The 24420-nt window shown below is 38.8% G+C and overlaps 2 protein-coding genes, 1 non-coding gene and 1 pseudogene across 8 annotated transcripts in view; all 4 read left to right on the top strand.

Annotated features, from left to right (window-relative positions):
* CSDE1 (cold shock domain containing E1) overlaps positions 1-8644 on the top strand; it is a 34933-nt gene extending 26289 nt beyond the window's left edge. For 3 of the 5 annotated variants that reach the window (XM_039841276.1, XM_039841273.1, XM_039841271.1), the window contains 7 exons: positions 563-738; positions 1294-1406; positions 2413-2532; positions 4936-5114; positions 5954-6117; positions 6857-6989; positions 7346-8644. In XM_039841276.1, the coding sequence (XP_039697210.1) occupies positions 563-738; positions 1294-1406; positions 2413-2532; positions 4936-5114; positions 5954-6117; positions 6857-6989; positions 7346-7393 (933 nt within the window). In that variant the 3' untranslated portion in view covers positions 7394-8644. The remainder of the gene's footprint in view (positions 1-562; positions 739-1293; positions 1407-2412; positions 2533-4935; positions 5115-5953; positions 6118-6856; positions 6990-7345) is intronic. The other 2 variants (XM_039841274.1, XM_039841275.1) reach the window with 1 other exon arrangement.
* A 111-nt stretch (positions 8645-8755) lies between these two features.
* On the top strand, positions 8756-18325 carry NRAS (NRAS proto-oncogene, GTPase). Of its 2 annotated transcripts, none has more exons than XM_039841277.1 (7): positions 8756-8905; positions 9410-9537; positions 11938-12116; positions 13596-13755; positions 14268-14294; positions 14743-14785; positions 14901-18325. In XM_039841277.1, exons 2-7 carry the CDS (start codon positions 9427-9429, stop codon positions 15002-15004), a joined length of 624 nt encoding a protein of 207 aa, XP_039697211.1. In that variant the 5' UTR covers positions 8756-8905; positions 9410-9426; the 3' UTR covers positions 15005-18325. The 2 variants fall into 2 exon arrangements, with proteins under 2 accessions (XP_039697211.1, XP_039697212.1); XM_039841278.1 differs by having other exon boundaries at positions 8758-8905; positions 14268-14391.
* On the top strand, positions 10639-10711 carry TRNAV-CAC (transfer RNA valine (anticodon CAC)). Its single transcript has one exon. It is a non-coding gene; the product is annotated as a tRNA-Val (tRNA).
* LOC120585361 (uncharacterized) lies at positions 10721-10836 on the top strand (annotated as a pseudogene).
* Positions 18326-24420: the final 6095 nt, after the last annotated feature.

Genomic DNA, 24420 nt, shown 5'->3' with positions numbered 1-24420 from the left:
AATTATCAGTTCTACAAAATGGTTTCTTGAAATTTGATCGTTTTGCTGAATTTTTTTGTGCTTACAAGTTTAATATACGAACATCTTCCAGTTTAAAGGCGGCGTATTCAATTAGAACAGGGTCTAGCAGGCTCTTTGTTAAAAGCTTTATGAGGAGTCAATATTTAAGCATTAGGTAAGATAATGTCTAAATCAGTTAGTTTTGATAAAATTAATATTAGCCAGAAAGTTCAAACAGTCACTGAAACATTATCAAAGTGAAATCACACCAAAGATTTTACCTTGCTGTTCATTTTTCTCAGACTTAGTATGTCTGGTTTTCTGATAGCCCTCTAGGGAAATTAAGAATCTGTAAGGAATACACACCAGAGGACAAAACTTGATCCTTTGTGAAAAGTTGAATGAGACATAGAAGTGCTAGTTTTTTTGGTGAAAATCTATTCCATCAGAGTAATTTATAAGGGATATTTGGAATAGGGAAGCATGGTCTGGGGTAGTTGAAGGTCAGAGTTGAGCTTTGTGGAAGTGACATGGTATTAATGAGCTTCCTTATTTTTCACAGGTTGAATTCAGTATTAGTGACAAACAGAGGCCTGGACAGCAGATTGCAACTTGTGTGCGACTTTTAGGTCGTAATTCTAACTCCAAGAGGCTCTTGGGTTATGTGGCGACTCTGAAGGATAATTTTGGATTTATTGAAACAGCTAATCATGATAAGGAAATCTTTTTCCATTACAGGTGAGAAATGCCTTTTAGGAACTTGGAGCTTACTATTCATTCTTTGGTTTTAGAGTCAAAAGCATTTAGTATTGGGTGGTTATGTGTTTTTTAATCTCAGATTTCATGTTTGTAAAAAGTTAATCACCTACCTTTGTATCGAGAACATGTGGCCAAAAGATAAAGGCCTATATCTGCTTTGAACATTAGAGAGGGGCCTTTCTGCTTCAATGAAAATACTGTTTTATCTGTTGCTACCAGAGAGTTGTGCACTTGCTTTGGTGTTATAATATAGCATAATGGTTAAGAGCATGGGCTCTGCCACTTACTACCTATGTAACTTTTATTGAAAGATTAACTTTTGATATCTTAGTTTCATTATCTTGGAGTTGGGGATAATGGTACCTCTTCATAGTGTATTTCTGGGGATTAAATGAGTCAGTACATAAAATGTGCTTAAAACAATCCAGCATAGGTAAGCACACCATGAATGTTGTTATACAGGAAATTAAGCTACTTGCTACTGTTGTTGTTTGTGGTCATTGCTTATTCAAATGTCATTTCTTTTCCCCTCAGTGAGTTCTCTGGTGATGTCGATAGTCTGGAACTGGGGGACATGGTCGAGTACAGCTTGTCCAAAGGCAAAGGCAACAAAGTCAGTGCAGAAAAAGTCAACAAAACGCACTCGGGTAATGAATTGTGACTACTGCTTATTCAGTCTGTTCTTTGGGTGGGAAATGAGAGATGGATCAGTGGTTCTCCAAGTGTGATCCCCAGATCCAGAAGTAACATCTGACCACTTGTTAGAAATACGGGTTCTCTGACCCCACCTCAGGCTTTCTGAAACTCTGGGGTTGGGCAGCCCATTTTAATAAACCCTTCAGGTAATTCTGATGATGTACACTGAAGTTTGAGAACCACTGTTCTAGATATTTTAGGTTATTTACTTTAAGTTTCTTTTTATTCATTGTCTCTCTTTAAAAACAGAACAAGATAGAAATCTCCATGGGGTTGGGGAGAGAGGGGCATTACTCTAGAAGACCACTTTGGAGAAGAATAAGTCTAAATGTGAAAAATAAGGGGAACTTAAGAAAATCACTTTCATTTAGGATCTTCGACTTTTAAAGACCTGCCACTTAGTTTTGGCTTTCATAAACTCTCCAAATAACACTTTGTTGTGTGTGGTGAGACCTAGAGAAATGACAGCCAAGAATGTTCATTTCAATTCAATAAATATCTTAAGTGCACGTTATGTTTTGGATACTGGGGATACAGTAGTGAAGAAATTAGACAACTCCCCTGCCTCCTTGAGTTTATTTTTTAGTGGAAAATAACAGGCAAATGAGACGAGTAAAATATTGTATGTAGTATATTTAGAAAGATAGTAATATATATCATTAAAGTAAATCGGGGAAGTATATGTAAGTATTGGGTTGCCATGTTAGAGACCAGGGAAGGCCTCACTGAAAAGGTGATATTTGTTTACCTGGAAAAGATGAGAGAACAAGACATGTTTTAAATAGGAATACTTGTTAAATCTTTAAATGAATTTATTTTGATGGTAGTTTAGAAGCATTTCAAGAATCGCAGGCAACCAATCAATCTTCTGTTAGCATTTGTTCTGATGAATTTTGTTTTTTTTCCTGTAGTTTAGAGTTTAAAATTTTTGAAGGTATACACACTTTTGTTTTGCAGTGAATGGCATTACTGAAGAAGCTGATCCTACCATCTACTCTGGTAAAGTCATTCGCCCCTTGAGGAGTGTTGATCCGACACAGACTGAGTACCAAGGAATGATTGAGATCGTGGAGGAAGGTAAGAGCATCCCTGTCAGATTGTTTGAAATGTGCCTTACCTTTATATGAGCACTCATGAAGATTTTAAAATATGATGGTAGTTATTTTCAGATTCCTTAAAAACTGAATTAGGGAAAAGTGACTTTTCTTCCCTTTGCTTGGTTTTTATTTTTATATCCCTTAGGAATGAGATCAGCCAGGCTTATGTTGTGAATAAATGACTACCGTATGAGCGTACGACATTCGTATGCAGCTGACTCTTGAGTTAAAATTGAAATAGACTGAGAACAAAATCTTACACTAAAAATATGCATAAAATGACATGTGATAATCATATTCACAATTGGCTGAATTTAGTACAACTTCATAATTTCCTTTTGTTCACTGGTTATATCAGCACTAGTAACCATTTCCTAGTAACCCTTTAATTCTATAAACATATTTACTTCCTGTAAAAGTTTACTGTATCTATTCCTTAATAGCTAGGATTCCATGGGGTTACTGTTATTTGTCTCTAGGCAAAGGTTCCTTGTAATTTTCGTTTTCTGCTTTTTTCTTCCCATCTTCAATAACTCTCTGAGTTTATAGTACTACCCCTTACTCCTAACAGTTACCACCCAAAGGACCAACATGTATAAAATAAATTTTCAATAAAAATGGTAGTAGGGAACACTGGATGATTTATTATAGCAAACTTATACTGTAATGGAGTTGATGAGAGAATTTGAAATTCTAACTAAAGATGGTAGCTTGGCTCACAATAAATCTTGTGTCATCTAGGAGTCAAAGAGAACATAAATGAGGAAGAGCAGGTCACTTGAGGGAAAGAAATGAATCTTTATAACACGATGTTCCTTTAATTCATGAGGTTCTTAAGAAGTTCTGTTTTACATAGAACCAGCCCCCCACCACACACACACACCTCCAAATATGAATTGATTTTATAGCAAATCAGTCTTTTAAACTAATGCCATGATGATGACACTATATCTTTAAAAGTGCCAGGGGGTATGGGCGGTTAACTTTAACTCATGAGATAATATGAAATCGCCTGTCTTTCTCCTCTCTAACCTCCCACTTGTTACTTCCTTTTGCATTCCCAACCCCCAGCCTACTTACTCTTCAACAGTGGCTATAGGGTAGAATTCAAAGCAAGGATTTAGTGGGAAAGGAAACTTTTCTGAAATCTCTGAGCCTAGAGTTTTCTGGGACTAGACAGGTCATACCTTCTCAGTTGGTCCTGAGAACAGCTCTTAATTTAGGAATACAGGTAACTTGATATTAGACCATGGGCTTTGGAGTCAGGCAGACCTAGATCTGAACACCAGTTCTTCCACTTCCCAGCTGTATAACTAAGGACAATGTCAGAAGGTTCTCTAAAGATTAAGTATGAATCAATATAAGTATATAATAAATGGTAGTTACTGTTAATACCACTACATCAGACCAGCTGTCTCTAATCCTTCATGACGTGATCTATTGGAAGTATCTCCTCAAAGTTTGTGATTGCTGTATGTTTGCAAAGAAAATCTTCACTGCATATTTTTACCCCTATAATCAAGAGAATAATTAGAGGCATTTGCAGTTATGAAGCTTCTACTTTCACCTGAATTTTTTCTCTTTTTCTCTACTTTTGTTGATTCGGTGAATTCACCATCCAGGTGAACTGAAAAGGAGCTGAACTCTTTGGCCCAGTTTTTATCTATAGCCTGCCCTGACTTCCAACCAGCTTTTTACTCTAGGGCAGAGCTGAGGATGGTGGCTTGTTCTTATAAAATAAAGTTTTTTGAAATACAGCTACAACCACTCATTTACATATTGTCTTTGGTTGCTTTGTCATTACAACAGCAGTGTTGAGTAGTAGTGACAGAGACAAGATGACTGCCAAGTCTAACTCTTTCAGAAAAAGTGTGCTGAGCTCTGACTTAGGAGAACGGTGCCTCTTAGTTTGAGGGAGCCATAATCAGAGCAAAGGGGGATGGAAAGGCAAAGAAATTTATCTACTTTGTCTTTGCCTGGCTTATTATTTAATGCCCAGTTGGGTATGGTCAGAAACATTTTTCACTGTTCGTTGGCTCATAATGCGAACTTGGGAAGAAGATAATCCGTTGGATCATATTAGCAACCCATAATGCTTTAAAAAAAACGAATATTTAGGTAATGAGGTTGTCAGTGGTAGTGTTATTTTTAATTTCATAAAGGTTTTAAAACTGTTCATTAACTAGTAAGGTACTAATGAGCTACACGTTCTCGTTTGTTTTCATTGTAGTATTTAGCATTTAGGATTTCACTGAAAGTTCAAAGTAGAGGGTTTCAGGTAATAAAATATTTTTAGGGGCAACTTATAAATTTATTAGGATCATCAGCAAAGGACCGTTGTGAATTATTAGCTTTTAGACTTGGTACCTTTTTCTCCTTACAGGGGATATGAAAGGTGAGGTCTATCCATTTGGCATAGTTGGAATGGCCAACAAAGGGGATTGCCTACAGAAAGGGGAGAGTGTCAAGTTCCAATTGTGTGTCCTGGGTCAGAATGCACAGACTATGGCCTACAATATTACACCCCTACGTAGGGCCACAGTGGAATGTGTGAAAGATCAGGTAAGTGGTAGTATCTCTGGATCAGAATTTGGTCGTCTTAATGAGTCAGTAACTAAACTGTAACCAAAACTTTGAAATTTTTTCAGCCAAGGCAGAACCATCAACATTCATTTGGTTTTTATTTCACCCCTTTTTCAATTTTTGAGGTAGTTTATAAAAATATAAAGGAAACCACATGAAAAGAAAAAAATGGTGATATTAGCAAAAAAAAAAAATGTGTTTAATAATGTTACATGATGGGGAAAATGGAATGAATGACATTTCTAGAGTAGAAAGCCTATAAGATTTTGTACACTTTAGCTCAGAGCTTCTTTTGCATACTGTGTAAAGAAGCCATGTGTAGAAGGGTCGATAAAATATTAGCAAACAAAACTATTGCTGATACTGAGATTTCTGCGAGTCCTCAGAGAAGACTTTTTTAAATACCAATACTGTGAATAAACCAGTTTGTATGGCTATTTCTTGTACTACCATAACCCAGCTTAATTCCAGAAGGAATCAGAATAATATATACATTCATATAACAGCTCCCTAATGATTCTGCATAATTCAAAAACTTAGCTTATATATGAAGGCACAAGGCAACTTTATTTGCTTTAGTCAGGCTGTTATAGTCAGCTTCCGTGATTTCAGAGCTCTTTCTTCCCTGACAGGTTTTGCAGACTCCCATTCTGTTACATCCTAGCATAGGCAGCTGGACTGGAGCATTGGCATCAGTACCATGTTTTATAAACCCCTTCTAGCTACGACCACACATTGTGCTTCATTCGAAGTGAGGTGCTCTCTTCCCCTGTGGTATGTTCTTTTTTTTAGTTACTGTTTTCTTTTAAAAATTTCAGTTTGGCTTCATTAACTATGAAGTAGGAGATAGCAAGAAGCTCTTTTTCCATGTGAAAGAAGTTCAGGATGGCATTGAGCTACAGGCCGGAGATGAGGTGGAATTCTCAGTGATTCTTAATCAGCGCACTGGCAAGTGCAGTGCTTGTAATGTTTGGCGAGTCTGGTGAGTTCAATTAGTAATCTCCCTGGACTATCTCTTAATCTTTGCTTTATCACATTTTTTCACTTTCCATCTCTGCTTTTTTCTATTCTGCCACTTTCTGGTTATTTCTTGATACCTCATATGCCTTTTTTACCTCTAGTCTTCATTGTCTAAATTTTTAGTCTCATACATCTGGCCCAGTGAAATATTAATTGGGCACTTGCTGTATGATAGATCTTAAACATAAAAAGGTGTATAGTTCTTATTCTTAAAGGATTCTGCTTACCTTTTTTTTCTCAAATTAAGCCATTTCTAGGTTATATGCTGCTTAAAAGTTTTAATTTTATAGTTCAGCAGTTCTGGCTCTGGTTTTTTGCCTTTTTTTTTTTTTTTAAATAACATTGTTGCCATTGGAGGAGCCGAGAGTCTCCAGAAATATTTCTTCATATTAACATTTATAAGGTTTTTCACATCTGCTACCTTGTTTTATGTCTGTGAAACTGGTCTTTCTGGTTGCAGACCAGTCTAGGGGGGACCCTCACCCAAATGTTTCTCCCAGCTGTATGCAGTAATACACCTTGAGTTGGGAATAAAAACATAAACTTGTCTGTCCTGTCTTGCTAGCTAGCTGGCTAGATGAGGTAAGAGTCCCCCTCATTAAAACTGAGTCATTTGGGAAGTTAGGTGGAAAACACTCTCCTCTGCAAGCACTTGCCTTCTTCCCACCAGTGTTGCTTCTCACCTCTTGACTTTGTTTCAGCGAAGGCCCCAAGGCTGTTGCAGCTCCACGACCTGATAGGTTGGTCAATCGCTTGAAGAACATAACCCTGGATGATGCCAGTGCTCCTCGCCTAATGGTTCTTCGTCAGCCAAGGGGACCAGATAACTCAATGGTATGAGGACATACAGGGTTTCAGGGCTGGGGGCAGGCAAAAGGACAGACCAACATACTGCTTGAGGTCCTATTTCAGCATATCTCGAGAGCCTAAGGAGCTTCAGTATTGCTTAGAACTAGTTAGGACTTGGTGCACATTGGTTCAGCCCCCAACTTTACCATTAGGAGCACATTTATTGGTTTTCCTGATAGTTTGAACATAGCTTAGATAATAGATCAGGAGGGCTTAATATAGATTTCCTGAGGGAAAGAATTGGTGGTGGCGAAGATTCTTAAAAGTAGTGCTTTTGGAATTGTGAATGTACTGTGATTGTCATGCGCTCCGGTCATTAACTGCAATTTTATTTTTCACAGGGATTTGGTGCAGAAAGAAAGATCCGTCAGGCTGGTGTCATTGACTAACCACATCCACAAAGCACATCATTAATCCATTATGATCAAGTTGGGGGGATTCTGGTGAAGGGTTCTGAATATCTCCCTCTTCATCCCTCCCAAAATCTGGAATACTTATTCTATTGAGCTATTACACCAGTTTTAACACCTTCCTCGTGTTATGTTTAAAAAAAATAAATAAATTTAAGAAAACCATTTTAAAATTATGCACAGTTGCAGCCTGGAAAACTTAAGGTGGCGCCTTATAGTATCAATTTTAGAAGCTTTATTTGGTGCATTTAACGCAACTGGTAATTGCAAAATCCACTTCCCCTGTGTAAGTGAAAAGTATAGACTGTTATCTTGTTGGCCCTATGAAATTCTGCACTTGATATTCAGTATATACTCTACCTTCATTACTTCTGGCAAGATGTTCGGCCTTAGCACTCAGTTGCATTCTTTCCTGTTCATTATGCTTTAATTCTGAGGACCATATGAGGGTAGAATATATTAAAAATTACAAAAATTTGTATAGGCGAACCATTTCCTTAAGTTGGTGGCCAAATGTTAAAATGTTATTTTTCATATCATTTATAATCTTGTCACAGTCCACTTAACAAAGTTTGGTTAGATTTCAATGAAAATTATCTTCCAGAGTAGTTTTTTTTTTCCTGGGATGGGAGGGGGGTAAACTTTACTACAAATAGTATGTATGGTGCAGAATTTCATGCAAATGAGATGTGCCAGCAGTGTGATAATTTAAACGTATTTAAACAGAAACAACAAAAAAGGACAAATGCACAAACTCGCTGCTGCTTAGATCACTGCAGCTTCTAGGACCCAGTTTCTTTTACTGATTTCAAAACAAAACAAAAAAATAAAAAAGTTGTGCCTGAAATGAATCTTGTTTTTTTTATAAGTAGCCGCCTGGTTCCTGTGTCCTGTAAAATACAGGCACTTGACCCTTGGTGTAGCTTCTGTTCGACTTTATATCACGGGATTGGATTGGTCTGATTTCTTGGCCCTCATCTTGAATTGGCCACATACAGGACAGGGTCCCTGGCCAGTGGACTGAAGGTTTTGTCCACAAGATGACAAAAGGTCAGCTCAGGGGATGTGTGGGAGGGCACTTTTATCTTCCCCATTGTCATTTGAGTTTTTGATCTCTGGGTAAAGAGGCCGTTTATCTTTGTAAACACAAAACATTTTTGCTTTCTCCGGTTTTCTGTTAATGGCGAAAGAATGGAAGCGAATAAAGTTTTACTGATTTTTGAGACACTAGCACCTAGCGCTTTCATTATTGCTAACGTCCTGTGTGGGGAGGGGCCGGGGCTGGGTGCGGCCTCTCGCATGACTCCTGTCTCAGAGGCCCACGTGGCCGGGGCGGGGACTCTGGCGCCCCCGGCGCCGACTGATTACGTAGCGGGTGGGGCCGGAAGTGCCGCTCCCTGGTGGGGGCTGTTCATGGCGGTTCCGGGGTCTCCAACATTTTTCCCTGTTGTGGTTCTAAATCCGTTGGCAGCGGAGGCACCGGAGCTTGAGGTAGGGCTCTGGCGTGTGCAGTGTTCGGCTTCGGAGCGTGCATGCGACTCGCTGTTGCCAGGAATCGAGCGGAATCTGCGCGCGGGAGACAAAGGCCCTGGGCGGGGATCCTTCGTTTGGATCCCTACGAGAGAGAGATTTGGAGACAGGCGGGGGACTCTAAAAGGGGAACGGCCTGGAGGCAGCCCCCACAAAGCCGAGAATACTTGCAGGAGCAGGAACAGGGGGTTTCCTTGACCTTAGGCTGACAGCGGGCGGGGCTCAAGGACTGTTGAAAAATAGATGAGGGTGGGGGTAGCTGGGAGACTCTAATCCAGAATTCTGGGGCCCACAGTCACCTGCAAGTGTTTTTGCATTCCTAAATCGCTTTGAGAACCAAGCGGAGGGTCACGTGTGTGAAACATACATTTCAAACTCTGGTTTTACTTGCTATTGATTATAAAAAAGCTTTGAAGTACTGTAGATGTCGCTCGCCAATTACCCCTAACTGCTTATTTCCCACAGGTTCTCGCTGGTGTGAAATGACTGAGTACAAACTGGTGGTGGTTGGAGCAGGTGGTGTTGGGAAAAGCGCGCTGACCATCCAGCTAATCCAGAACCACTTTGTAGATGAATATGATCCCACCATAGAGGTGAGGCCCAGTGGTAGTCCGCCGACCTCTTTCTTTCGTTTTACCTTCACCCGTACCCTTTAGCTAGTCTTTAGATAAAGAAATAATCAGAAGAGAAAGTGGAAAGTTACTTTGGGTACTGCATTCAGTAGTACAATAAAGCTTTCCCTGTTTGTGGAGAAGAGTTTATTAGCTGCTGAAGATTTTCTGAAAACAGTAGTTTTTAACAGTTCTGTAAACTTGTAAAATCTGTTGAACTCACTTAGTTTCTTCATATAGGACAGCTCTATTAAAAAGAAACACAGGCCATAGAAAGGGCAATGTCTGAATAATATCAGAATGGAGATAAAGGATTTGGAGATTTGGGTGTAGTGCTATTTTATTTTCTTACCTAATTGTAGCAGTTGAGATTGGGGTTGGACTAGAAAGAATGAGATTTTGAGTCACTGTCTAGGATTTCAGTTTTGTTTGCAACTTAATTATGTGATATCGAGCAAATCACTTAATCACTGTGATTCTCATTTTCCTCATCTATTACCATAGGCTGGTCTTGTCTACCACACAGGGGTGTTGTGCAAAATCAGATACGTTTAAATTTTTGTGAATGGTAAAGCACTGCATGAATCTGTTGTTTGGGAGGGGGGAGTTCATGTTTTAGATTGGCTTCAATAAATGGCATCTAAGGTCTTTTGATCAGCGGTCCCCAACCATTTTGGCACCAAGAATCGATGCTTCTATAAAAATCTAATGCCTGGTGATCTGAGGTGGAGCTGAGGCGATGATGCCAGCACTGGGGAGCAGGAGATACAGATGAAGCTTCACTAGCTTGCCTGCCACTCATCTCCTGCTGTGCAGCCCGGTTCCTAACAGGCCATGGACTGGTACCAGTCTGCAGCTTAGGGGTTGGGGACCTCTGCTTTAAATAAAAGGTTTTATAATTTTATTCAATTTAGAAATGCCTAACTGTATAGGTTATTTTATTTTAATCCACACCCTAATCCTTAGAAAAAAACTTTATTTTAGGCTTACTACTTTAATATTAATAGACCCTTTTAATGTTTTTCAGAGTCTAATTTATTGTGGAGTAATTTACATTCAGTAAAATATACAAATCTTGGACATGGTTCCATAGTGTAGTGGTTAGCACATCTGCTTCACACGCAGAAGGTCCTGGGTTCGCACCCCAGTGGAGCCACGGTCCATGGTCTATGGCCATGCCACCCTGAACAAGCCTGATGTCTGATCTCAGAAACTAAGCAGGGTTGGGCCTGGTTAGTACTTGGATGGGAGACCACCTAGGAAGACCAGGTGCTGTAGGCGTAAATAATAATTTTAAAAAATCCATAAATCTTTGTATCAACAGCTCAGTGACTTTTTAAATTTGTATACACTCACGTAACTACTCAAATAAAAATATGTACAATTTCCAGTTCCCCAGAGAGTTCTAGCATGCCAATTACAGTCAATAAACTTCCTCACTCTGCCAGGAAATACCCACTTCTCTGACTTCTATTATCATAAATTAGTTTGGCTAAAATCTGTGTTTATAATTTTTATTTTGCTCATCTCCTCAGAACAGCCATACACTTAACTATATTTCATGCTCTAAGGAGTTTTGGCAATGTGAATTCTATTTCAATTTGAAAGTATATAAAAGTCCCACAATGAAGTGAGTTACAGAGGAAACTAGGTCTCATTCTGTTTCTGGAGCCAGATATTTACTGAGTGTGATCAGCTTATTATCTTTGACCTACATTCCCAGAACATAAGTATTAAAATACAAGTAACATTTTTGCTTTTGAGCCAAATTGAAAGGTTTTTTTTATAAGATCTATGCATGTCTGTCTTCCTGAAGAATAATTATTAACTATCTCTGGAACCTTTAGGAATTTGATCAAGGAATATTTCCCAAAGGTACAATCTGTTAGAAGGAGAAAAATATTTTGGTATTATGACCTTGTCTGAAATAAAAAGTGTTTGTGTGTTTAGTCATAAACACAAGTGACACTAACTAGGGCCAGGTTATAATTGATGGAGGTATGTTTAGAATTTTAAATATACAGTAAATAAATAAGAATGTTCAGTTCATACCTTAGTAAACTACACCATAAACCTAATCTCTAGTCTGAATTCAGTAGAGCTGTCTTGAATTACCACATTTTTTTTTCATCTTTTCCAGGAACAGTGTCCACATTTTTCTTTCTGCAGGCATATAGGACTTGGGGCTTTTTTTAAAAAAAAAAGAGACATTAAGTACTTTCCGTTTGTGATTCTGTATTAGTGGATTGAGGGGCAAATCAGAAAGACAGAAGTGGACTTGTTTAGGAGCTAATTTAATCTTGGCAATAGCGTTGCACTTCCTGTGGTTTTTAATAAAAATGGAATCTCTTTCCCCGTCGTCCCCACCCTTCACACCCCCAGGATTCTTACCGAAAACAGGTGGTGATAGACGGTGAGACCTGTCTGTTGGACATCCTGGACACAGCTGGACAGGAGGAGTACAGTGCCATGAGAGACCAGTACATGAGGACAGGCGAAGGCTTCCTCTGCGTGTTTGCCATCAATAACAGCAAGTCATTTGCAGATATTAACCTCTACAGGTACTAGGGGTGTGGTTTTTTTCTGACAGGATGATCTTTATGCATGTTCTGAAGCTTTGTGGGGGGAATGAGGATACCACACCAGGAAAGATAGAGCTTTTTTAATTGTGAAGTGTTAGTTTTAGGTTGCTTGACATGAAGAATCTGGGGTTATTGCAGAAAGTTAATACTCAGTTTCCTTATCTGTCACGTGGAGGGTAATAGTCCCTACCAAGATTTATTGTGAAAATTAAACAAGTTTGTAATTATGTAAATCACCCAGAACAGTGCCTAGCACATGGTAAAGCCTGTGCAAGTGCTCTCCTGCAGCCTCGCATCGTGGCTCATGCTCCATCCACTTGAAGAATTCTGCACACCGGAACAAACGAGTCCAAAACTGAATTCGGTGTTTTTTTCCTCCTAAACCTGCTCTACTTCCCATTTCCTCTTTGGAAATAACAACAGTACTTCATAAAATGCCCAACAGTTGGCAAACACTTACTAAATATTTGCTGAATTTCTAGAAGCCATTTTTCTTCTTAGGCTGTCTTATGTTATCCCTCAACATAGGCCGCTGCCATCATCCCCCACCTTGGTTCCACAGCTAGCTAGCGTGATACATTTCAGGTACATGGCTTTGTATGGGATCCAAGGGTAGAGTTTAAAGCAGTGCTGTGCGGTATGGTAGCCACAAGCCATATATGATTATTTCAGTTAATTAAAATTAAATAAAATTTAAAAATCAGATCATTGGCCACATTAGCCACTGACTTTTCAAGTGTTCAGTAGCAGCATGTGACTAGTGGATGTAGCTGGACATTGCAGATACAGAACATTTCTCTCATGGTAAAAAGTTCTGTTGGACAGTGTTGGTCAAGAGAATCTAAAGCAAGTTTCCAGACTGCTCCATGGTATGTTGTAACATGTCCCTGGGGGAGTGCTGCCAGCTGGGAGTTCCTGACCCTTTAGTGCCCCTCTAAGAAGGGCAGTTCTGGTGTTTTCTATGTGATATCGTGGACTTCCAGCTATAATTCTGTTTGAAGGAAACATTTGGACATCACCCATCTAGAGAAGAGGCTAGACTATCTTCCACTAAATACTGTCACTCTCAGGGGAGCCTCAAAAAATTTTTTAGAGGCAGCAAACTTTACGTTTTGTACTTCGGACCTTAATCTAGAGTGCGATTCAGAGTTGCCAATTAAATCCAGAGCCAAATTCTTGGGAAGAATGGAGGAGCCTAACAAGGGCACGTGTCAAGATCAGCTAGCCGTTTATTTCCACTAGAAGGCGAACTGGTACCTGGCTTCCCTGTGGCTGCTGAATCAAGTGTAAACCAGTCTCCTCATTATACACGGTCTTTTATAAGTAGTTGGGGGGTGGGACGGGGGAGGGAGTGAAACTACTAGAAACAGGCTTGATAAAATTTGCTAGATTCCTTTTTGCCCTAGCTGTTTATTCCTTCCAAAAAGCTTATTCTTATAACATGTTCCCTTTTTTTAGGGAACAGATTAAGCGAGTAAAGGACTCAGATGATGTACCTATGGTGCTAGTAGGAAACAAGTGTGATTTGCCAACAAGGACAGTTGACACAAAACAAGCCCACGAACTGGCCAAGAGTTATGGGATTCCATTCATTGAAACCTCAGCCAAGACCAGACAGGTACAGTGCAGCTTTCAGCATCTGGCAAGGGTATAAGGCAGATAAGTGTGATTGACTGACTAGAAATATCCACATTCTTTGTTACGGGTTTTTAATAGTGTTCTATTTTTTTTTTTTAATCAGTTTAAACCTAACATGAACTTGTTAATATTCTGGTATGGCATTTTTACTCCCACATTAACATACACAAATATTACTAGAATGAAGACCCTTGATTAAAGATATTTTTATAAACATTTGTCTTTTCTCCATCAACACCAGTTTTGTGTGTTCCACATTACCAGTTGTCTTTTGATTGAATGTTGTTTTTGTAAAATGTGCCATTCGTATGTCAGTCTGTTAATGTGATTCAGTAAGAATGCTAAATTTAGTGTCATCTTTCTAAACCACCCTATTTTAGCATCTAATTTAATAATCGGAATTTTAAATCTATGTAAGAAAGTACAAATGAGAGAGAGCTTACAACTTGAATTGTCTGTTAAGCTGTCTTTATCATTTTCTTCCTTTTCTAGGGTGTTGAAGATGCTTTTTACACACTGGTAAGAGAAATACGTCAGTACCGAATGAAAAAACTTAACAGCAGTGATGATGGGACTCAAGGTTGCATGGGGTTGCCTTGTGTGGTGATGTAACAAGGTGAGCGTGTGCTCTCTTGACGTAATTATAAATCGTACTATTTAGTATCAGACATTTTGGAGGAGTGTTGCTGTTATTTTTTCTATGTTGTTATTTAACTGAGAATCTCTGCTTACTTACAACTATAAAATATTTTCCTTACGGAACCCTTTATCTGAGAGTATTGAGCTCTAAACAATTTTTAAAACATGTAATTATTTTATAGACATTAAGTTTTCAGTGATATTAGAAATTAGAAGACATTGTTTATGAACTGTATGTATATCATGTTCTTGGCGCTGACCGGGAGTTTGAAGAATCCCTACCTCTGAACTGCATGGTAATGACGTGGTGTGTGTCCTTCTCTTACAGACAACTGTTAAAGTTCTAGCATCAGAAAAGAGCCACTGTCAAGGTAGGACACGTTTGGAGAGGAACGATTTATCATTCATGTTGATTTCTTCACCTTGTTTTCCTCAGACTCTCTGGGTGACATTGACATTCACACACAAATTCTGCCTTCGTTTCAGCTGCACTGACACCCGCCCTGGTCCTGACTTCCTGGAGGACACTCCCCCTGTCGCCCTCTCCTGTCTCACAGAGACGCGCCCGCTACTTCCCCAGCTCTCGGTAGATCAGCGCAACATTCTCGGAATATAACTACCTCCTCACTTGTTTGTCTGACAGAGAAATGAACCTCATTCCTCCCGAGTGCTTTTCCACCCTGGGTTCTCCCCAAACACACACACCTCTGCCACCCCAGGTTTTTCATCTGAAAAGCAATTCATGCTCTGAAACAGAGAACCAAACTCGACATGAAATTCTGTAGAAAACAACGTCTTGATCTCTAAAGTAGCAAGTGCTGGTGGTTTTGTTTTATTTTTTTTCCTTTTTACTGTTGAATTTGGAACTATGTTGGTTTTTGGAGAAATGTCATACATTACTGTTCTGCTGAGAATATAGTTGATGTTGCTGTTTGGTTGGTTTGTAACGTTAGCAGCTCTATAAATTGGCATCTGCTCTGTATCCGTAAATACATAAGCGAATACAGACTTGAGTCTATCCCAGCCTTCTCGACTTTCATGCAATTAAATCTAACTTTCACAATGAAGTGCCTTTTTCCTAGAAGTGCTTCGTAGACTTCCTTTATAGCACTTCAGTGGGATATATGTCTCAAAAACCATTATACATGGAAATGAATGTCTGAGATATGTGTGTGATGTGTCTACCTTTGAGGGAAAGGTATACCGATAGGTAGCAGATGCCATTTCTTACGTGTGTGAAGTTGGCTTTCCATAGACTTGTTTTTAGGCTCTCTCATGAGAAAGATGAAACTGGAAACAATTATAAGTAATTTCTCTTAATTTTTACCTATGCTTCACTTTTTGTGTGTAGGTTACTACCTACAAAATGTATGTAATTTGTTTCTTCCAATAAGATAATCTAATGTTCAATGAACTTCCATTTGTATTTAAATTTGGGTCATATCAGAAAGCTCAGAAGGTGTTCAAAACTAAAAATTTGATGCCCTTTTATTTAATAGCTGTGATGAATGATTTTTCAAGCCTCAAACATATGAAAAGACCCATTTTCACTGCGTATCATGTATCATGGTATCTTAATGATGTGTATAATTGCTCTCAATCCCCTCTCACCTCGCCGCCCCCCCACCCCCGTTCCTCACCCCACAGCAACTGCAGTTTGATTAATTATTTCAGTTGAGTAAAGCGTGGTGCTAATAGACCAGGGTCACAGTTTCAAAACTTGTGGGAGCCAGTTAGCGTCACAGAGGGAGAAATTCTTCCACATTTGATCATTGCACCGGTAACTCCAGCTGGTAGTTTTGCCAGGTGTATGGTGTTAGTCCTGCAGGAAAGAAGAGATCAGTTAGCACAAATCCTTTACCACGACTGCAAAAACTTGGTATCCTGAGGAGCGTCAGCTTAGAGTCCTTATAAAGTATCCAGACTTTTTTTTCTTTTTTGCCACATGGACACTCTAAATTAAGCCAATATTTTTTCTCATTATGTTTTTGAGAATGAGAGTACGTCAGCTCAAAATTTAAAAAATTTTTCTTTATCCATCATGTCCTTTGAAGGGTTTAAAACAGCATGTTGATTAATTTAGTCTGCATATGACATAACATGATGAGCTTGTTCAGAACAAGAAGTAACCTTTGGACTGTAATTTCTGTTTGAGAAGGGAGTGGGAAATGTAATTACTTATTAGTTTTGAGGTTTTAGAGACTTGGCTTTTCCATTTGCAGATAAAACCCTGGTAATTCTAATGAAAAATAGGTTTAGATAACTTTTGGTTAAAGACTAGTTCCAAAATGGCCACTTTCTCCTCTGGTCTAATATGTAAATACCTTACTGCATCTTCTAATATGAATTTTCATTTATTAAGCAAAGTCCACATTGCCTTGAAATGAATTCAGAAGAGGAGAAGAAATCTACACTGTGCCCAGAGTCTAGTGAAACTAGAGTGTTAGCATAAATTCTGAGATCTTCCACAGTGCTGTCAACACCTGCAAACAGAAACTCTCTGCTGCTTCGTTTCTGCCCTTTTAGAGCATTGCTCTGTGATTTTTCTTGGGGCTGGATTGAGGCTTGTCACCTCAGTTGTCATCATTGTTGTCTTGTTTATGTGACTGACAGCGTGACTCTTTTTCTCATGTCCCCTTAGCCCTTGTATGGATGTACATTACGGTTTTCTCAAATATGTCGTAAGCACAGAAGTATCTAAATGGGGCCAAAATTCAGACTTGAAAACTGCTCTTTTCCTAGCTTAAGAAGTTACACTTAGGTGTGAATTTTGGCGCAATAGAGTGACGAAGTTACAGTTGAATGCTGAATCACTTCAGTTAGTGTGGTTTTTAGAATATGTATGTAATTGCTAAAACAATTCTAGCTTACCTCAGAATCTGAAAGTCTCTTTGCCCCAGTTAAGTGCCTGGCCAGCTGTCGTAAATCACACATTGCTTTGTTTGTTTCTTAAAGGTCGCATGTTTAGGAGTATGAAAATAAGATGTTCTGTCTAAAGGCCACTGTGCCTAATCTGTCATGTGCTGTCTTTGCTCCAGCAGGTCCCTATAGAATGTTTCTTGGTGACATAATATTATACTTCTTACAGTTTTCACTTCGGGAATGTCATGGGTGAGATTATTCTCAGTATGTATTTTAGTGGGCCCCGTGTTTAGTCAGTCATCATCCTTTTAAACTGCTGTGAATTTTTTGTCTTGACTTGAAAGCAAGAATAGAGAAACACTTTAAAGAGATATTTTGTGTTTTTTTTTCCCATTCCAGAATTTGTGAGCATAATCATATTTTGCTTTACATTTACAGTCACGAACTCTTAAGCTGGCAGCTACAACCAAGAACCAAAAAAGTGGTGCATTCTGCTTCTTGTAATTCATCTCTACTAATAAATTACAAGAAGCAAAGATAACTAATTAGGGAAAATATTTTATTTGGGTGGTTTCTATAAACAAGGGACTATAATTCTTGTACATTACTTTTCATCTTTGCTGTTTCTTGTTCAGTGTGCCACAAAATTATTTTGAGGTGTTTCCTATAAGAATTGTTTTAAAAGTGTTCTTCATATCGGAGTAGTTGTAGATATATTTCACAATATTACTGGTGATTTTTAAAAGCCTGAGTACTGACCTAAGAAGCGATGATATGAATTCTACTCTGGAGGGAAGGGATGATCTCAATGGATATTGTATGACTTTTATATTTTTGTGCCATCAAATATAGGTAAAATTATCAATTGTGCAATTCTGCTGTTTAAAACGGGAACTCTTGGCCTCCTTGGCCCTAAATGAAAGGGCTGACATTCTAAGTTGCCTATTTTATTGTAAATTAATCCATTCTAATTTTTAAAAATTTGGTTGAATGTTTTTCTTGTTCAGTGTTTAAAAAATAAAAACTGGAAGTTCTTTGCTTAGTTATAATTTGTTTCCAACTGAAATGCCTTTATTGAAAGTTAATATTAATTTCAGATTTGGATGTGACGTTTGGATATTTGTTGGAAGATCAGAGTTCCTCGTTTTATCTCAATATAAAATATGTCAGAGCCTGCTTTAAATTATTCCCCTGGGGACAATTCATAGGCATGAGTTGTAGCTACATGGCAGATTCTCTCACGCTAACATGACGTGTTTAAACAACCATGGGAGGTCTTCATCTCATCTTTGTCTTCCATCTAGTCGACCAGTCTTGGTACAGTGGACGAGCATTGGTCTAGGAGTCAGAGAACATGGGCTTCAACTGTAATTTTACTCTTCTGGCCCATGGTTTCCTCATTTGCAAAATAGGGAAGTCGAATTAGCATATCCCAACTATTTATAAAAAAATAATTTCAAACATAGACTTCTCCACCTAACACTGGAATACTGTAATTATGAGGACATTGGTTTATTCTCCCGAAGACATCAATTTTTTTTTTGTTTTTTCTTTAAAAGTAGGGCAAGGAGGGAGATTATTAATATTTGACAGAATTAAACAAGAAGATTCGTCATTCAGGTGACAAATACTGTTTCCACATTGGGCTACTAGAAAGAGTATAAATGTTTTAGATTGTAAAATGGATGCGACAGTCATGGACTGTGTATCTAAAACAGATTTCCCCCTTAGATCAGTCACCTGTGTCTCATATCAGATACTTTGTTCTACTAATATTTGACCCCCAATAAGTGAGAGGAAAGGATGTTTTATTCTGGAGATAGCTGCTATTCTGCTTGACAAAATGAAGCTACAGGGAGACAAACAAAAAAGTAGCTAAAGAAGCTTGTTTACCTGATATGAGGGGACCTCTTAGGTGCCTTTGCTGTTAAGGTTTCTGTTCTCATCACAAGCGATACTGAAGGTCATTAAAAGGCCAACATAGTTGCGTGAGTTATTTGATATCCATAAATACACGTAAAGGGGCCAAGAGGCTGTACGAGGGATCATTTTGCAAAGCTGCTTGAGAGACATTCAGAGAATGTCCATCTCCATGACTTGAGAGCACAGAGAGAAAGAACATCTAGGATTCAAGTGGGAGGGATGGCGTGCTTTCAAAATAACTGGGCAATGAAACATGGTCCAACATCTTAGTCAAAGAATACTGGAACTTTAGGAACATAGAAAATACAGGGAACAAATGCCCTGTGCAGTGCCAGAAGGAGCAGAGGTTCAGATTCCTGGCTGGAAGTAGACCTGGAGAATTGATCATTCTCTGGAGACTGAATTGATGACTTCCTTCACACTAGCTCCAAAACAGTTTATTAACCTACCGGAGGAGGTGGGAGGCATGTTTTCATCTTAAAAGAATGAACTTAATCTCTTTAAAGCCAGCATAAATACGGATTACCACGAATTTGTGAGAACCACGTAGAACGAGGCAGCACCTGCTATACTGAGGGCTAATATCAAATGTTTCTAAAGATAGAGGCAGCTACATGCCTAATGGGAGGACATGGTTGGAACTGAGCAGTTGCTACTAGAGCCTTTAGATGCAGGAGCCTGAAATATCCAGGTTAGGAAAAGCGATCTTCTAGAATGGCTGCTGTGCAAGTGGGGAAATTGGCACTATCGACACTTGCTGGAGGAGCTCAAGCTGTTTTTGAAAAGCGTTTTAGTGTAAATCAGTTCACATTTACACCTGAGACCCGACATCCCTGGCATGAACTTTTTTTTTTTTAATCAGTGGAACAAAGTAAAAAGACATCTTGAAAATTAGATCAAGAAATCTTAAGTTTATGCTCATTTTGCCTGTAAATTTGAGGAGTTTGACATTAAATATTAAAGTCCAAAATGAAACCCTACCATGACACGTGAACTGAAATTACCAAGGTCTGTGCCCCTGTCATCCCATCATTCTGTAGCTACTGTGACATTTCCTCTCAGAGAACCACATTTGGATCCCGCTGTGAGGCATAGCCATGTGCCCTTTTGTTTCATTGGCTCAGGACATCTTCCTTATGAATCTTCCTAATTCATTTGGGACTTTTTTATTGAGTACTTACTATGTGCCCAGGCCTGGTGCTGCTCTGGACATACAGCAGTGAACTAGATGGACAGTGGCCCCTTATTCATCTCTTACATTCTGTTGAGAGGATCTCTAAAACAGAATTTCTTAGCTGCAGTTTGGTGATCGCTTCAGCAGAGAAGGACATGGTTTACTCTAAGCAAGCGACGTAGATAGCTTAGCCTTACTGTTCCAGCTGCTGCCTTCTTGACACCGCCCAGGGTTGTCACCTTCCCAATTTTTCTCAACACTCAGGGCTACCCAAGATGCACCAGAACCTGTCTTGTGCCTCACTGCCACCTGGGTCTCTTCTTTCAAAGCTATATATCGCTTCGCAATTTCCAAGTGCTCTCACGTACCTCATCTAATCCATGACAGCCATGTAAAACAGAAATGGTCTTCATTTTACTGATGAAAAAAACTGAATCCACTACAAAAGGATGGATTGATTCTAGATTTGAACCCAGTTCTCCAGATCTTAGATCCTTGCTCTTTTTGGTTCACCAGTAGTTTTCAAACCATGCCGCTCAAAAGCTGTTGGAGTGTCATAACGGAGATGTTCAGGAAAGTCTGAGTGGGTGGGGCTCTGCTTGTCCTCCCTTGCCGCCCCCTTCAACGAAGCAGTTCCACTTTCATCTGGCTTTTATTTGAGGCTTCCATTCAAGATTGAGTCCGAAGATTCCGTAAGTAAACATTTGAACACCACTTCACCCATCTGCTCCAATCACCTATCAAGCTGGGGGGCACTATATCACATCCTCATGTCTAGTCCAGAACCCATCTAGGCCGTCATGGTCAGTGCACAACTAAGCAGTAGTATTTCTCACACAGTGACCCCCCCTCTGGAGCCAGAATACCTGGGTTTAAATCTCTCCTCTACTACATACTAGCTGTGAGACCTCAGACAAGCCCGTGTCTTATGCTTGAATTTCTTCAACAGTAAAATGGAGATAATAGTTTCTCAATTTTTATAGTAATCGTTCCTCAATTATAGTTCCTCAAAAGACTTTTATTGTGTAATTTAAATAAATTGATATATGTTCTAAAAAAAAAAAAACTTGGAACAGTGCCCAGCGCTGTTACCGCAGGACCCTATGGGATGCCTTCCTCTCTCCTAACAATGCAGCACACTGTTGAAGTCTAGATTGTTTTGTTAAAAGCAAATTTGCTGAATTTCAGTTCCATTCAAGAGACAGGAAATAAAGCTAGTTTGTCTCATGGAAAAGGATGAGTCTTATAAATTTGACTTCTTTATTTTTAGGCATGCCTGGGAAATGATTACCGACAGGATGATAAAGCTGAATCCAATAAAGATACCATAAAATTCCACAGGTTTAGTTACACTCCAAACTGAAAACCATTCCTTACATGTAAGACCTGTTACCACAGGGTGACAAAAAAGTCCACAGTTGCTGCCAAAGAGCTGTATTCCCAAACCGGAAGTGAAAATGAACTCAGAACTGCACACACACACACACACACACACACGCACGCATGCATGCTACACACACCACCCAAGCAATGTAACAAAGGATTAAGCTGAGCCTCAAAGTTTGCTAATGACAGTTGGTGTCTCTGAACCATGAGTGAATGAGGGCTGTGACGGGGGTAGGGTGAGGGCCAGGTTGGAAAGGAGGGGACCTCCCAGCGGGGTTCACAGCAGCAAGGGACACCTGCTGTCCCAGGGTAGAGGGACAGAAGCAGCCAGGCGGCAGTGATCTCCTGGGCACAGCTCCTTTCTGTTAAGTGTCTGTCATCTCCCTGTAGAGCCTCAGGTCACAGGTATCTCTAAGGCAATAGAATATCTGAAATCTCCCCTTTAAAACACACACACACACACACACACACACACACATACACACACACACACACACACACAAAGAGCTGTAAATTTATTTGGAGCTCTGAATAATAAATGTTCCAAATGATGGTTAGATGCCTAGATGAGAATAGTCACATTAACTATTTTTAAAAAACAGTGAAAATAATACTGTTCTTTTGCTAAAAACTAAAGCAAAAAAAAAAAAGAATTAAATGAGTCTAGTTTGTATTATATACTGATGCTTGGAGAAAAGCAAGATTAATTACAGAAAATGAATGAGTCAAGAGAGATTGTCCCATTGAAGGAAATTTCTGAGTGTTTTCCCTTAAGGGCTGTAGATGATGGTAGGATGAATTTGTTTTGTTTTGCTTTAAAGTCAGGTTTTTTTCCCCCTTGTGATTGAAATAATACTTGTTCATAGTAGAAAATGCAAATAAACCAAAAGAAAGAGTTTAAAAATCACCATCAATCCACTACTCAGATAGAATACTGATATAAGTTGCCTAGACTTGTTTTCTATGTGTAGAGTGATATATAAATTAAATGCCCTTTTTCTTTTTGCAAAATAAGATTATATAATTTATACATCATTGCAATGTGGTTTTTCACTTAATAAAAAAATTGTTAGTGTTTTTATGTTAATATATATTCATCTATGTCATCACGTTAATGACTAATAGTATTTTGTATTACGGTTGTGCCATACTTTAATCAATCTTGTATTGCTCACATGTTGGTTGTTCCTACTTTTTGCTTCTTATAATGATTTGGCTACAATTAATAGTCTTGAAATACATCTTTGAGTACTTGCATAATAATTTCCTTAAGATAAAGTCATAAAAATGAAATCGTATTAATGGATATGCATATTTTTAAGGTTTTTGATAAATATATTGTCAAAAGGCTAAAATCTTAAAACTTCTACTGACCACATATGAGTGTCTATTTTCCCATATACTAAACATTGACGATTATCAGGAAACTGATTGTTTTTTATAATCAAATACACTTCAGATTTTATGGAAAAACAAAAATAAACTGGATTTTTAAAAAATACTACATATTGGAATATTTACAGTTTAGAAACTCTTCATTGTATAATCAGTCATATTTTTCTAATCTGCATCAGGTGGAATTCTCCAAACGACAATAGTCTCTTAAGATCTTTTTATTTTTAATATGATGGTAAATACTTAAAATTTGTTCTGTACTTTTCCCCATTACTTATATCTACCAACTTTCGACTGGACCTCTCTACATGCTAATAACTGTGTACATTTTAATTCTTTTACTCAGTGAATCAGAAATAATACAGGCTCGAATACCCCGCCCCAAACTACCCGCACGTCTCAAAGTGTCTCTGTCTGCTTTCTTCGTCCCTCTTCCAGTCCAGGCTCAGAAAAGAGTCCTCTCCTCTCCCCAAGGTTCCTCCTCCAGCTGGGTCTTACTTCCACTGGAAACTTGTTCCGTCCTTAGTTTCTACTCTCTTTATACGTCTGTTATCCTTTATATAGTTTTTCCTGCCACTAGAATTCTATAAATGTGCTCCCTTGACCCCAGTGCCCTCTAGCTATCATTCTGTTTTTTCTCCTACTGTCTGACAACATCACTGAGAAAGATGTGTCTCCACTTCCTCACCTCCCATCCACGCTTCAGCTCGCAGCTATCACGCCGCCTCTACTCACCTGAATCCTCTGAAATGTCTCCAACGGTGTGGCCACAGAGGTGAGAAAAGAGACTCTTCAAAACTCATTTCTGTCAACGACTTTGACTTTTGAAAATTAAATGTGTTGCAGTAACATTGGATAATAACATATAATTTTTAGGTGTACCGTAAATATCTGTGTACTCTACTGCATGCTCACTGTGTGTGTGTGTGTGTGTGTGTGTAGCCTCATGAACATACCAGCATATTCGCCAAACACAGAAAGCTGTTCTCATAACCGAAATCCTTCTGTTACCATATATTTAATCCCCTTTACCCACTTTGTCCTTCCCCGCAACCCCCTTCCCCTCTGGTAACCACCATTCTGTTGTCTGTATCTGTGAGTTTGTTTTGTTAGTTTGTTACTTTTTGTCTTATATCCTGTATATGAGTGAAATCATATGACTTGTGTCCCTTTCCTTCTGTATTATTTCACTCTCAAGATCCATCCATGTTGTTGCAAATGGCAACATTTCATTTCTCATGGCTGAGTAGTATTCCATTGTGTATA

The sequence above is a fragment of the Pteropus medius genome, unplaced genomic scaffold (genome assembly GCF_902729225.1).
Source record: "Pteropus medius unplaced genomic scaffold, Ma_sr-lr_union100, whole genome shotgun sequence".
Taxonomy (NCBI): Eukaryota; Metazoa; Chordata; class Mammalia; order Chiroptera; family Pteropodidae; genus Pteropus; species Pteropus medius.
Note: the sequence above shows the minus strand (reverse complement) of the source record. Positions and strands in the feature narration are given on the sequence as shown.